Source organism: Leopardus geoffroyi, chromosome A1 (genome assembly GCF_018350155.1).
Source record: "Leopardus geoffroyi isolate Oge1 chromosome A1, O.geoffroyi_Oge1_pat1.0, whole genome shotgun sequence".
Lineage (NCBI taxonomy): Eukaryota > Metazoa > Chordata > Mammalia > Carnivora > Felidae > Leopardus > Leopardus geoffroyi.
In genome coordinates this window covers 90277764-90292075 of record NC_059326.1, presented here as the reverse complement: position 1 = coordinate 90292075, position 14312 = coordinate 90277764, and the positions used below count along the sequence as shown (strand labels likewise).

The 14312-nt window shown below is 54.0% G+C and overlaps 1 protein-coding gene across 2 annotated transcripts in view; it reads left to right on the top strand.

Annotated features, from left to right (window-relative positions):
* The window catches only part of SQSTM1 (sequestosome 1), a 25314-nt gene extending 11149 nt beyond the window's left edge, over positions 1-14165 (top strand). The window contains exons 1-8 of one of the 2 annotated variants that reach the window (XM_045484672.1): positions 1751-2352; positions 4086-4181; positions 4683-4912; positions 5018-5159; positions 6550-6630; positions 12286-12497; positions 12686-12881; positions 13313-14165. In XM_045484672.1, the coding sequence (XP_045340628.1) occupies positions 1881-2352; positions 4086-4181; positions 4683-4912; positions 5018-5159; positions 6550-6630; positions 12286-12497; positions 12686-12881; positions 13313-13470 (1587 nt within the window). In that variant the 5' untranslated portion in view covers positions 1751-1880 and the 3' untranslated portion in view covers positions 13471-14165. Of the gene's footprint in view, positions 1-1750; positions 2353-4085; positions 4182-4682; positions 4913-5017; positions 5160-6549; positions 6631-12285; positions 12498-12685; positions 12882-13312 lie in introns of those variants that run through there. The other variant, XM_045484678.1, reaches the window with a different exon arrangement.
* Positions 14166-14312: the final 147 nt, after the last annotated feature.

Below are 14312 nucleotides of genomic sequence, written 5' to 3'. Positions count from 1 at the left end.
GGAGGTCCCTGACACCCAAGAAGGGGAAAGACAGCGGATGTCAGAAGGGGGCATTGGACCCCTTCTGGTTCACTCTGGTCTCCACGCTGTCAGCTCCCTGCCACCCTGGCCTCTCTGAGCTCTCGTGGCTCTGGGGGTCCTGCTCCCCACTGCTGCTGCCTGGCTGCTAGTTAAAATGTTGCTGAGATAGGTGGCAGCGGGGCGGGGATCCCCCTGTTATGACGGTGGTCATGGGACGCTGACTCACTGCTGGCCAGACCACCTGACCTCACCCGGCAGGCGAGAGGGCCCTGCCAGGGGGTTCCCCAGCTGCCGCCTTGTTTACTTCTCACTGGCCTTGGGGGAGGGCAGGGCAAGGGCCATGTTCAGCAGTAGGGCATCCTGGGAAGGTCACAGCTGGGACTCTCTGGGGGGGGGGGGGCGGGGCTCCAGGTTGGTTTCCCTGGGCCCCATTCCCTGCCACCCCCTTTTCACCTAAACTCCTCATCCCTCCTCTCAAACCACGGTCCCAAATGGGGTTGAACAGAGGAGAAAGCAAAGGAGGTTCTGCTGGCAGCGTCTGTTTCCGCTGCTTGTTTGGACAGGGGCCGCACCTTGAGCCCTTCCTGAAGGGCTTTCCTTCTGTGCCCCCACTGATTCAGATGAGGCTGCTGAAACCTGGGGGGAGGTGGGACGCTGGGCTCTTGGCTCAGCCTGTTCTGGGCTGCCAGGCTCCCAGGCTGCTGAGTCACCCCCATGGACACCTGTGGGCCCTGCAGCTTCTGCCCGGCACCCCCTGACCCTGTCTGCGGGGCACTGGGCATTGGGTCAGTTTCCCAGGCTCCCAATAGGGATGCAGGAAGGGGTCTGAGAGGGTATATCCTCTCAAAAAGGGCTTCTTTGGCCTGGGCAGGGGTGTGAAGACTTGCCTAGTCTGGAACCCCTGGGGAGGACCAGGCACACCTGTGGACAGGTCCCTGCTCTGCTTCCAGGGGCAAACCGCCTTCACATCTGAGCCAAATCCACCCACCCTTCCCTTCTGGGTTTCCCATCCCTTGAGGTTTTACCTGCTCCCACAAACCACACCATGAGAGGACAGGATTTTGACTCAGCAGGTCTGATTTTTCACAGGACCCGACCTGGGAGATGACATGGGACGATATACCCTTCCTGCCCACCTCTTTCCAAGACCCCCCCCCCCCCCAACTTCCTCCAGACCTTGTGAACAGGTGGATTTTGTCACATGAAGCAGTGTTTCTTGGTTACTAGCTGGAGGGCTGTTGGTCTGACGCCTGGGGTGCCCGTGAGACCCACAGGCCTGAGACCACACAGGCCCTTGGGGCACCACCTGCTGAACCGAGCTCTGCGCTGACAGGTGGGTGCCTGGCTGCCCATGGGGAGAGCCCTGGGCTGCAGTGAACCCGTAATGACTACCGAGGCTCCAGGAAGCCTTGGCTGGCCCTCCGGCCAGGTGAGCGTGAGGAGACTCTGGGCTCAACCTTACCCTCTATTATACTAGGAGCTCCCTGATGCTCAGGCCTGAGCTGGGGGTATGTCCCTCAAGGCAGTAAGGGGCCATCATAGGGGATGCTGGGGGCGGTGGAGCGGGCTGCCACCCGGGAAGCCGAGTGTTTCGGGAGGCTGTGAAGAATATAGACTCGGGACAGCACCTAGGGGACTAGTTTGTTCTGGCCTGGGGCTTCCGGCCTCTGTGGGCCCCCTCCCGCTGCGCTGGGTATCCCCAGCGGCCTCCGTTCTGCTTTGCTGAGTCACCGCCCGGCCCAAGCCTGGGATGGCTCTGGGGCGGGACCCCTTCGGGGTGCCTCCCCTCAGGTGAGGATGCCAGGGTCCCGGCCTAGATGTCGGAGTCCTAGGCCGGTCTCTTGGGGTGCGCTAAGGACATGAGGAGAGGTGTCGGCAATACGGGAGTACCGGAGACTGTGAGGGAACACTTGGGGGCGCGGGAGAAGAGGGGGGAGCGCACTGGAGGCCCATGCAGGGCGGCTCGCGCTCGCCTGGGGGGCGGAGCGGGCCGCCGAGTCCCCGCCCCCAGGAGGCCGTCCTGGGCGGGGCTTCCCGCGTTCTCTACAAAAGCCGAGCGCTCTTTGCCGCTGCGGCCCAGCTTGCTTCCTCCTCACCAACAAGCAGCGATGGCGTCGCTCACCGTCAAGGCCTACCTTCTGGGCAAGGAGGACGCGGCCCGTGAGATCCGCCGCTTCAGCTTCTGCTTCAGCCCAGAACCCGAGGCGGAGGCCGAGGCCGAGGCCGAGGCGGAGGTCGCGGCTGGGCCCGGACCCTGCGAACGGCTGCTGAGCCGGGTGGCCGCCCTGTTCCCCGCGCTGCGGCCCGGAGGCTTCCAGACGCACTATCGCGGTGAGCGGGCCGGGCGCCCTCGGGCAGCTGCTTGGGGCCGTGACGCAGGCTTGCCGTGCGGGGCGGGGTGGCTGGCCCTTCTCGTCCGGCCTGGCGGAGCCTGCCGGGGTCTGCTCTGACGCTGTGGGCGTCGAGTCGGCCTCGGGCGCACTTCTGGGCCCGGTGCTGCAAGGCTCTCTCGGTGGGTTTCAGGCCCGGGGGCGCAGGGCGCCGCCCCTCCCCCCGTCGTGACGTCGCAGATCTTGGCAAGGGCGCGTGGGGGCGTCCTAGCCGGCTCCCGGCGGGCACTCAGGTTACGCTGACATCCTGTGGCTGCCGAATCTGGGCTGGCTAGGGCTGGGTGGGGGTTCAGATAGGGCCCGGGAAGGGCCGGCCAGGGGCAGAAGTGAGACGGGAGAATGAGCGCGGGGGTGCGAGGGCTCAGGCAGGGCTGCCTGGCTGACGAGTGCGCACACTGTCCCCCTGGCAGTGGACAGAGGGCCAAAAGCAAAACATTCTTCAGAAGCGTCGGTGGAGGGACAGAAGCCCGGGAACCAGCTCAGTTTCTCGCTGCGCTGGTGTGACTGGTGGCTGCTGGTGGGTGGGGTGGGGAAGTGGTTGTGGCTGGGAGGGAGGCGGGCAGCCAAGGCCGGCCCCTGGGGAGGGGCAGGGCCCGGACCTCCCTTAGGAGTGCTGCCAGCTGGTCTGCCCGCTTCTGGATTGTTTTGTTTTGTGATGACTTTATTGAGCTGTAATTCACTTACAATTCACCCACTTAACGTGCACAGTTTTGAGCGACTTGTGCAACTATCATCACAGTTTTCAGAACCTTTTCATCAAATTACAAAGGAAGTGTACCCTTTGGCTCTCTTCCTGTTCTCCTCACCCCTAAGCAACCACTGATCTTTTTCTGTATGGAAGTCCTTATTCTGGACATTTCACATAAATCTGTACATGGAATCTGACCATTATGTATTCTTTGGTGACTGGCTTCTTAGCATAACATTTTCGAGGTTTACATGTGCTGTAGTATAGTTCAGTACTTAATTCCTTTTTGTGATGAATAGTCTCCCATTTTACGGACATACCACATTTTGTTTATGCATTCATTAGTTGATGGATATTTTGGTTAATCACCTTATGATATCCTGCCCCTGTTCTTGTGGTGGACGTTTCATCTGGTGGCCCACAGACCTGGCCCAGTCTGCATGGTGTAATGTACTGTGTGGTTTGGCCTACGTGGTGGGACTTGAACACCATTAGCTAAATCTGAGTCTAAAAATGCAAGAGTACATACAGATACTTTAGCTTCATTGGAGCAGGAAGTAGGCAGACCTAAACCACAGGAGGCCCAAGGCCTTTGGAAGGGCTGGGCCCCTAGGAACCCATCATAGGTATGGATCTCCTGCAGTTGAAGATGGGTCTAAAGCGTGGTCGGAAGTGGACCGAGGCAGCACCTGTTTACAGGACAGCTGGCTTAAAGGCAGAGCAGGTGGCCAGCTGTCCCTGTGAACACATGCTCTGTCTCCCGTGGGCGTCCACGGCCCATGTTGGGGTGCTTACCTTCCAGGCAGTGGGGAGTGAAAGGGCATTCTGACCTCTGGCCTCAGCCCGGCTGGCCCCTGGCTCACACAGGTGTGCCTCAGTTTCTAGGCCTGCAGGTGCCCCTTTAGGGTTGGCCTCAGCCCCTCTGAGCAGCTTGTGTTGGGCTGAGAAGCCCTGGGTGCTCACGTGCAGTCTTTTAAACAATCTAGATGAGGACGGAGACTTGGTTGCCTTTTCCAGCGATGAGGAGCTGACCATGGCAATGTCCTATGTGAAGGATGACATCTTCCGTATTTACATTAAAGGTAAAGGTCTGAAGCTGGGTGCTTCTTCTAAGTAAGGTCAGCTTGAGGTTTTTGAGAAATCCCTTCAGAGTGGGAGGGGGAAAGAACCTGTGGGTTGAAACTGAGACTTATTCATCACTGTGCTTGGCCCGAGAAAGGAGTCTGTCCACCGCATGGGGTGGGGCCTGAGGATCTCTGGGTTCACTCTTGATTATGCCCAGACCAAGTGCCTTGGGCTGGGACAGCTTTGGGGGTGCTGTGGGGTTTATTGTAATACGGGGCAAGGCCAAAGCGGTGTGGACACAGCTCCCTGCCACTTCTCGCTCGTCTGGGTAACCAGCACAAGGACCAGGAACCTCCTGGCAGTTTCTCAGGTCCCTTTGTTACTGTCACTTGAACAGTTGAGTTCTGCAGGGACTCTGTCTGGAGATAGGGCTGGGGCCTGCTAACTGAAAGCCCTATGGTGGTGACGAACGGGAGACTTCTGGGGTCCCACCTCTCAGCTCTCTGCCCTTCCTGCAGAGAAGAAGGAGTGCCGGCGGGACCACCGCCCCCCGTGTGCTCAGGAGGCACCCCGCAGCATGGTGCATCCCAACGTGATCTGTGATGGTTGCAATGGGCCGGTGGTGGGGACCCGCTACAAATGCAGCGTCTGCCCGGACTATGACTTGTGTGCTGCCTGCGAGGGGAAGGGCTTGCACAGAGAGCACAACAAGCTTGTCTTCCCCACCACCTTTGGGCCCTTCTCCGAGGTGAGTAGGGCTTCCCTGAGGGCTGGGGTGGGCCTGGAGTGGGCCTGGGGCGGAGGGAGTCCACTGACATGGTGTTGTGCCACCCCTCTGCTTGCTCCTTGTCAGGGCTTCTCGCATAGCCGCTGGCTCCGGAAACTGAAACATGGGCACTTTGGGTGGCCCGGCTGGGAGATGGGCCCACCAGGGAATTGGAGCCCACGTCCCCCTCGTGCAGGGGATGCCCGCCCCAGCCCTGCGGCGGAGTCAGGTGAGATTTGAGTCTGCCGGCTTCTGAAGGGTGAGATGGCAGGGCTGGTGGAGCCGGAGGGCCTTCCCCAAGTCCGGAGTCTGCTGCTGGGCCTGTGGCCCAGCAGGCACTTCACAGCTGTTCATGGCATTTGATCCTAACAAAACCCTGCAAAGTGGGGGGACATTGTCTTCATTTCATAGCCGGAAAACTGAGGCACCTAAGTGCCCAAGGCCACTAACTCACCTGCACTGAATCTAGCCACGGCCCAGGCGTGATCAGCTGCAATCTTCCCCCAGCTTCTCAATGCTGCCCTTCTGAGGTAGCCCTCACCTACAGGCAGGGAGGCCCTGAGAGCTCCCACACCTCTGTGATATGCCTGCTGCTGCTTTTGTGTTGGCTGCCAGCAAAATCAGCCAAATCTGCTCAAGGCTTTTATTTATTTATTTATTTACTTACTTAAAGTTTATATATTTATTTTGAGAGACAGAGCATGAGCTGGGGAGGTGGGGAGGGGTAGACGGGGCAGGGGAGAGAGAGAATGCCAAGCAGGATCCACGTGTCGGTGCAGAGCTTGATGCAGAGCTTGATGTGGGGCTCAGTCCCACGAAGCTGAGATCATGACCTGAGCTGAAATTAAGAGTCAGATGCTTAAGTGACTGAGCCCCCCCACTGCCCCCCTTTTTTTTTAAAGTAAGGTCTACACCCAACATGCAGCTTGAACTCGACCCTGAGATCAAAAGTCCCATGCTGTACTGACTGAGCTATCCAGGTGCCTCTGCTCAAGTCTTTTTTTATTTTTTTCTTTCTCTTTTCCTTTTTTTTTTTTTTTTTAAATGTTTGGCTTATTTTGAGAGAGAGCAGGGGAGGGGCAGAGAGTCCCAAGTAAGCTCCGCACTGGCAGCGCAGAGCCTGACATGGGGCTTGATCCTGTGGGTCATGAGTTCATGACCTGAGCCAAAACCAACCAAGAGTCAAACACTCAACCAGCTGAGGCACCCAGGCACCCACCCACACTCAAGTCTTTTTAAACACAATCATAAAGTTAACTTACATGTGGCTTGTGTTCTAGATTTTTGGATTTTGGTTTTATTCTGATTTTATTAACTGTCCTTCGATTTACCTCATCCTTTGGAACAAAGATGGAGATGTTTGTTTGATTTTTGATGTGGTTTGAGCTAGAACGTGGTCCATTTTTTCTACTGCGTGTACTGAATCCCCCACAGGTTTCTGAGCACCAGGGTCACAAAGGGGCCGAGAGTGGGAGAGAGTGAGGGAGGGCTGCCAGGACAAGGCCCCTGGGGATAGAGGGGACCCATGATGAACTTGATAGGATTGCAACAGGTGTTCAAGTCACTGAGAAACATGCTTTGAATTAAACATCCTTGTTCTTGTTTTTTGCAAATCAAAGCTTCTGGCCCATCGGAGGACCCCAGCGTGAATTTCCTTAAGAACGTAGGGGAGAGTGTGGCAGCTGCCCTCAGCCCTCTGGGTAAGTGGCTGTCTTTGTCCTTTGACAGCAGCGTTTCGAGAACTAGTGAGTGGCTGTGTGGTGGCTTGCCCCTGGGACACTGTAGAGGAGTTGTCACTGCTGTGCCCTTGATACTGGTGAGCATCTGTTGGCTCACCTTGACCTTTGCCATGTGCTGCACCCCAGGTCACTCAGTTGAAATCCCTGACAAATTCTTGAGCTTTCCACGTGGTGTGAATTGGAAGCAGTGAGTGTGTGGTTGGGATAATCCCAAGAGGCTCAGCTGCAGGGCTGGCCTGTCAACTTCAGATAGTTCTTCCCACAAAGGGCAGTCTGCACTTTCCCCGAACGTGAGTCTCGGGTTTACCCAAGGACTTAAGTGAGCAGTTAGCTGAGATGCTGTTTCTTTTTTTCTCCCCTCCCCCCCCCCCTTTTTTTTTTTTTTTTTGCAACCCCAGCTTTTCTGGGTGCTTCCTACGTGCCTGGCTTGTGCCCGAGCTGGGGAGCAGTGTGTGATAAGGAGTTCTGTGTGACACTGGATTTCACAGATGTGAGGTTTCTCCATGGGTGAACCACAGCGAGTACCTTCTTGGTGGTGTGACTGGCCCTAGGCTTTATTTATTTTTGAAATTTTTTTTTTAAGTTTATTTCGGAGGGTGTGCACACGCTGGTGAGTGGGGGACAGACACAGAGAGAAAGAGAGAGAATCCCGAGCAGGCTCCCTGCAGCTGGCACAGAGTCTGATGTGGGGTTTGAACTCAGGAACTGTGAATCATGACCTGAGCTGAAGTCTAAGGTTTAACCGACTGAGCTACCCAGATGCCCCTGGCCTGAGGCTTTAGAAAGTACCTTTCTGCTGGTCTTGATGTGGGGGCTTCAGACAGGGCTTTGTGGCAGTGATAGCCCACTACAAAGGTGACAAGATTATAGTGGCTCCATGATCTCTGACTAGAAGTGCTCTGCTTTGTGACTGCAGTGGCAGGAAGTGCCCACACAGATGGTCTAGAAGTCATGTCCATTGTCTGAAAGGATGCTGGTGGAAGGGGAGGCATGACTGCCCTCACCTCCAGTGTGAAAGCTCCCCAGCTCCCACTCCTTCAGCCCAGAACGCAGCTTTGCGGCAGCAGTGATGTCCTGGCATTGCTGCCCGTCAACACCTCAGGCCGCATACTGTTTTTGTACTGGAGTTTCAGGCACTTGAGGGAGAGAAAAGAACTAATGTTGTTAATGCCTTAAAAGGGGCATCAAATCAAGAGATAAGCTAGTGCTAAACCCCAGCTGCCACTCACTTACAACGTGGTGTTGAGAGTGTGAAGGCACTGGGTATTTTGAGAGATGGTCCTCCAAAGGCTGGGATTTAAGGGCACGGGAAGCTTCTTTTTGGAAGACAGTTAATGGGCAGTGGTTCTCTAGCCTGGCTTAGCATCAGAATCACCAACACGGGTTTTTGGGGTGTAGATTTTGTTGTATGGGAATGTTACTAAAAGGACTCTGAAGAACAAAGTCCTTCACTAAAAAGAACGAACAAGACAAGCCGGCGAGTCCTAAAGCCAAGTTTAGGTTCAGGTAGGGAACTTTGGAACAGTGTAGAGTCTCAGGTCCACTTTTTTGCTTCTGGTAAATGGGACTTGGGTAGGGCCCGGGGTCTGCTTTGAAGGCTTCCCAGGCCACTCTGGGTCACACTTGCTGTCCATCCGGAGACCCATCTGAGCTTGTGGCATGTTTCAGGCCTTGACCTGGGTGCCCTACTCAAGACATCTGGGAATAATTTTGGCAGTGCTCAGGTGTTTTGGGATAAGGGTAAAGGCCCTTTTTAAGTCTTTCAAAGTGGGTGGAGTTGCTTTCTACAACTAGGGAGGAGCCTAGAGCTCTACAAAACAAGTAAAGTTTCAGTAAATATGCCTTTGAGTAATTTCAGTCCCGGAGAGCCACTTGAGGAATTGATTAAGCTCTGGTGTTGTAGGTATCTTCCTTTCTCATGAGTACCTGATGGCTAGGATGACTCATACTGCCAACGGCCGAGAAGGGACTGTTCCCAGAGCAGGGGCCCAGGGACAGCCGTTAATACCTCCCAGAGGGCAGTCTATGTGCAGTGACTCAGCGGCTTTAAAGTAAAACTCCAAGGCCTTTTTTGGTAGGTGCCATGAGAACCAGCTGAGCAGGTCCACCGCTGAGTCCCAGGACTGTTCCTGGCCTGAGTTTGCAGTCCCTGACGTCCAGGACTTGAGAAAACCCTTCCCCACACAGAGGCTTTGGGGGAAGCAGGGCACAGACTGTGGTACATATTGTAAGCCCCTAAGTGTCAGGTTATCATCAGTTGGAGAACTTGGCTTCTAGAATCTCTTGTTCATTGAGAGAAGTCCCATAGAGAAAAGTGAGAGTATGTGGGTGTTCATTGTACTATTCCAAATTTTCTGTTTGTTGGAACCTTTCATGATGAAATATTGGAGGATAGTAGGGTAAAAACAGCTTAACTGTGGCAGATGGTGGGGGGAGGGTATTGGTAGCTAAGCCCGTCTTTATCTCTGTTTGCTCCTCAAACTCTACCAAAATAACAGTAAAGGGATTAAACAACATGGTGAAAAAATGATAGGGGACAAGATGAGGTGACATCAAACTTTGGAAGGTGGGAAATGGATGGAAGGTAGTAACCAACAGTGGAGGCATCAGAAGCCCGCATCCTGCACAGGAATACTGGTGAGAGGTAAGATGGCCGCTCAGGGTCCAGGAGAGGCCAAGGAGCAGTTAAGACCACTGTTCCGGGATCATGTAGAGATCACTGGCTGGTCAGCCAGATGGTGGCCCTTGCCTACCCGTGCACAAGACCTGATGTTTAATTGCTGGACCCAGGGAAGCTTTAGCCTTAAGGACACTAGCACCTTACCCTGCCTTGTGTCCGCAGCCTGGAATTGGGCACCATGAATGAGCAGTGGGTCTCTAGCAGGCGCTAGGGAGTCCCTGCTCAGGGGAGGCCGAGCATGCTGGAGCAGAGTCCCGCAGCTCTGCTGCCTAGGATCCTGATGCCTGGCCATACACCCAGTCACCCTGCAGAGGGAAATGAATGATGGCCCTGGCCCCACAGGGAGTGCCTCACTAGGATCGACTGCCATGGATCACCGACCATTTGGGAAAATCTCAGCACATGGACAAGAAGGAACTTGGGAAAGGACATTACAGGAAAAAGAATGTTAACATCCTCAGTGAGATACAAAAATATATTTCTATCCTTGAAAAAAGAATAGGATACCATAAAATGACAACAGATTAAAAAAAATTTTTTTTTAATGTTTATTTTTGAGAGAGAAAGAGCTCACGTGTGAGCAAGGAAGAGGCAGAGGGAGACAGGATCCGAGGTGGACTCCACACTGACAGCAGAGAGTCCGACGTGGGGCTTGAACTTCCAAACCGTGAGATCATGATCTGAGCCAAAGACAGACTGAGCCACCCAGGTGCGCTCCAAGATAAGAACAGATAAGAATGTTCTTAGAATCCAGAAGAAAAATAACAAAGACCTCAGAAGGGGGCTTAGATTTTCAGGTCATTTTGAGGAAATATTCCAGAAGCAAAACAAATAGAGATGAGAAGAAGGAAAAAGTGAGAAGATTTGAGGATTGATCCTGGAGGCCCAGTATAGGATGAATAATAGAAATGCTAGAAAGAACAGACAAAACCGAAGGAAGGAAATAAGCAAAGAATGTAAGAGCATCTCAGCACTAAGGACCTTAACCTCTGGGTTGAAGGGACCCCAGTTGTCTTGGACAATGACCAAAAACCCCACACCAGAGCTTATTGCCTGGTTTCGGAGCCCTTTGGATAAAGGGAGGCTCTGGAAATGCTCCAGGTTATCCTAAAAACTGGAGAGTTCAAAGAGCCAGCACTGGAAGCTGGAAGACCATGGAACAACCAGTGACCTCAAAAGCCTGAGCTAAAATGGTTTTTCAACCAAGAGAGCTATCCCCACCTGATTGTCAAGTGTGAGGGCAGAACAAAGTTGTTTTCAGGTATGCAAGGTCTTAGTCATCTTCCTTGGCTCAGACCCTCCCCCAACCCAACAAAATGAAGACATAAACACAGAACGAGGAAGGTGCTCAAAATACGGGACCCAAAACATGAGCAAGATGGGAGGCGTCAGGTGGGAGAGGAGAGGCAGGTGCAGCATAGCTGTGCCTCTGGCCCAGGGAGCTGCCAGCATGGGGCAGTGCCGGGGGTGGTGCTAGAGGGATGGTTTCCAGGGAAAAACTGGACTTGCAGGGGTATCTGGCACTTAACCCAGGTAGAAAATTCCATAGAGCTGTTGGCAGAATACGGAGAGAGTCAGCAAATGAGAAAAGTGAGTGTCGTTAATGTTGCAAGAAAACAAAACAAAAAAAAAAACAAAAAAAAACAAAACTACAAGGAAATAAGTTCAGTATTTGGGCTGGCAAAGAACAATATTTATATAGTGGCATTAATATAAACACAATGTTGTCACTAAAAGTTTTGAAAGCATAGGGGAAGGGGAGGTAAGTGGATCTAGAATAAGAAGCCAACAAGGAAGAGCAGTGTGGATTGAAAGCTGTCTTTTGGGAGCGGGCAGGCTGTGGTGGGGGACAGGGACTCTTCGAGATAGCCTTTAGGAGCTGACTCTAAGCCATGGGCGTGTCGTCCTTTGAGAAATTAGAAACACAGCCTGGCGTCTGGGTAGCTGTCAGTTAAGTGTCTGACTCAGGTCGTGATCTCATGGTTCGTGAGATCGAGCCCTACACCAGGCTCTGTGTTGACAGCATGGAGCCTGCTTAGATTCTATCTCTCTCTCCCTGCCTCTCTCCCACTCAACGCTCTCTCAAAAATAAACATTAGGGCACTGGGTGGCTCAGTAGGTTAAGCGTCTGACTGGCTCAGGTCATGATCTCACAGTTGTTGAGTTTGAGCCCCACATCGGGCTTGCCGCTCTCTGCAGAGTTCGCTTCAGATCCTCTGCCCATCTGTCTCTGCCCTTCCTGCTGGTGTGTTGTCACTCTTCTCTCAAAAACAAACTTAAAAAAGAGCACCAGGGACCACCTTCCGGGTCCTCAGTGAGCATGTGCCCGTGTGAGAGACCAGAGGAGACCTGCTGGCCTGTGCTTCCAGCCTCACAAAGTTAAGCAGGATTCTAGCATTTACTCTGTTTTTCCACATCACCAGGCCCCCCACACAAGTGTGATGCTTCATGTGGTCCTCAGCGCCGTGGCTGGGACAGCCTGGCCACCTGGGGGTTTGGCTCCCCATTTCTAGGGCTTGGCCCTGCCTGCCGTACAGCTGCTGCCCACACATTTAGGGAAAAACAAGATCTCTTTATGGGGTTTGTGGCTCCAAAGCTGACCTGGGATGTTAGCGGAGATTAAAGTTTCCTTAAGTTGGAAGAAGAGAAAGGTCCAATGAGGTGGACAAGTCAGCAGAGTTTTTCTAGAAGCCAGGATATTGGGAGCAGTCAGCCCTTGGGATCTTGAAGATAAAGAGATGACCATCCATTTGCCTGGTCCTGCTCTGGCTGTGTGACTGTGGAGGGTAGCAGATCCCACTCTGTCCTGACCCGTGACGCTCAGGGGGACTGAACATGGAAGGGCTCTGTAAGCCCGTGCGCCCCACACACTGTGTCACATCAGGGAGGCCCTGTGAAGGCCTCACTGGTTTTTGTTTCCTCCTCGGCCTCTCTAGGCATCGAAGTGGATATTGATGTGGAACATGGAGGGAAGAGAAGCCGCCTCACGCCCGTCTCTCCGGGCAGCTCCAGCACGGAGGAGAAGTGTAGCTCTCAGCCGAGCAGCTGCTCTTCTGACCCCAGCAAACCGGACGGGGACACGGAGGGTGCCGCGCAGTCTCTGGCAGAGCAGATGGACAAGATAGCTCTAGAGCCGGGTCAGCCTGAGGCAAGTCTCCCCCTCCAGAGGCCACAGCCACTGCCTGGTGCTTACATGGCTGGCTGATGGCCTTTCTGTTACAGTTCAGTCTGTGAGCCCTCTGCTAGAACTTTCCTTGCCCTTTGTCCACACCTTCCTCTCCCAGGAACTGGGGCTGTGGGCGGGTCCTTGTGTGCTCATGACTGCTTCTGTTCCAGGAACAGATGGAGTCTGATAACTGTTCAGGAGGGGACGAGGACTGGACTCATTTATCTTCAAAAGAAGTAGACCCGTCTACAGGTGAACTCCAGTCTCTACAGATGCCCGAGTCTGAAGGGCCAGCCTCCCTAGACTCTTCTCAGGAAGGGCCCACAGGACTGAAGGAGGCTGCGGTGTACCCACATCTGCCCCCAGGCAAGTGATTTCAAACAGTTTTATATTTCTTCCTTTATCCTTCAGAGCATCTAGTCCCCTCCCTTTAGCTTCCAGACCCAGAATCATGAAGGCGGTGGGATTTCAAGGCTCTGGCACCGCCACGTGCCCCTAGAAGTGGATTCAGAGTCCACCTTCCATTTCCCTGAGGGAAATGTCGATCTCAGAGCTCCTACAGGAGCCGGGAAGGCCGACCTGTGGAGGGTGGTGTGCCTGGCGGTAGGGCCACGTGAGGACTGCGCAGCCCCGGGTGCATTGAGTAGGAAAGGCGGCTGACATATTGCTTTGGTTCGTTATGGTCACAAGATGACAATGTTTGAAAGGTCAGAGAGCCTGTGGAAGGACCGGCTCCACAGGCACGGGGTGCTGGCTGGCTGGACTCGCCCTCATGGCTTTTGTCCTCTCTCTGGCAGAAGCTGACCCCCGGCTGATAGAGTCCCTCTCCCAGATGCTGTCCATGGGGTTCTCAGATGAAGGAGGCTGGCTCACCAGGCTCCTACAGACCAAGAACTATGACATCGGGGCTGCCCTGGACACCATCCAGTATTCAAAGCATCCACTGCCGTTGTGACAGCTTTTGCTCACTTGTTCTGTCCCCTTTCTTGTCTCATAGTTGTTTTGAGCTAGTGTAGAACAGCAGGGCCTCTGTAAGGGCCAGTTTCTCTGCATTCTTCTTCCAGAATCTGGGGGGCGGGGATGCATGAAGCCATATAGGGCAGGAGAACAAGTGAGAGGAGGAGACCCCAGCGTGTGCGCTAATGTCTGAGAAACGTCTACCAGCTTTCCTTGGGTACGTGGAGGCTTCCTGGGGCAGATTGAAAGTCCTTGCTGGGGAGGACACTGAGGCCACATGGCGGCATATTCCTGTTCTCCCCCCACCAGGATTACACCAGCAGTCCAGAATGTCTTGCCTAATGGCCTTCTGCCTTTTTTTAATCACTACTCACATGCTGACATGTAGTTGATTTTCTGCTAGAAACCTGATCCGCTCCAAGTTCAGATGAGTCCCGCCAACATCCTGTCTCCTGTCGGGGTGGAGGAGGAGCAAGTGCAGGAGGGGAGACTAGCGCAGCCTGGGACTGGTCAGGAGGGGGGCGCCGAGGGGGCGGAGGCTGGAGCTCACGGATACTGCCTGTCGTTAACCACTGTAGTTCTCTCCTTTCCCCGCGTGTCCTTGCTTTTAAAGAAACCCTTTGTAACCATTCTGTTGCTATGTTGTAAACAATCTGTAAGCACCTTAATCAAAGATGTTGCAACCAGAGATGACCTGATAATTGTCTTTTTATTTTTGAAAGACCACACCTGTGTGAGCAGGGGGAGGGACAGGAGAGGGGGCAGAGGAGCCAAACTAGGCTTCGAACTGACAGCACAAAGCCCAACGTGGGGCTTGAACTAAAGAGCCAGAGGAGACAC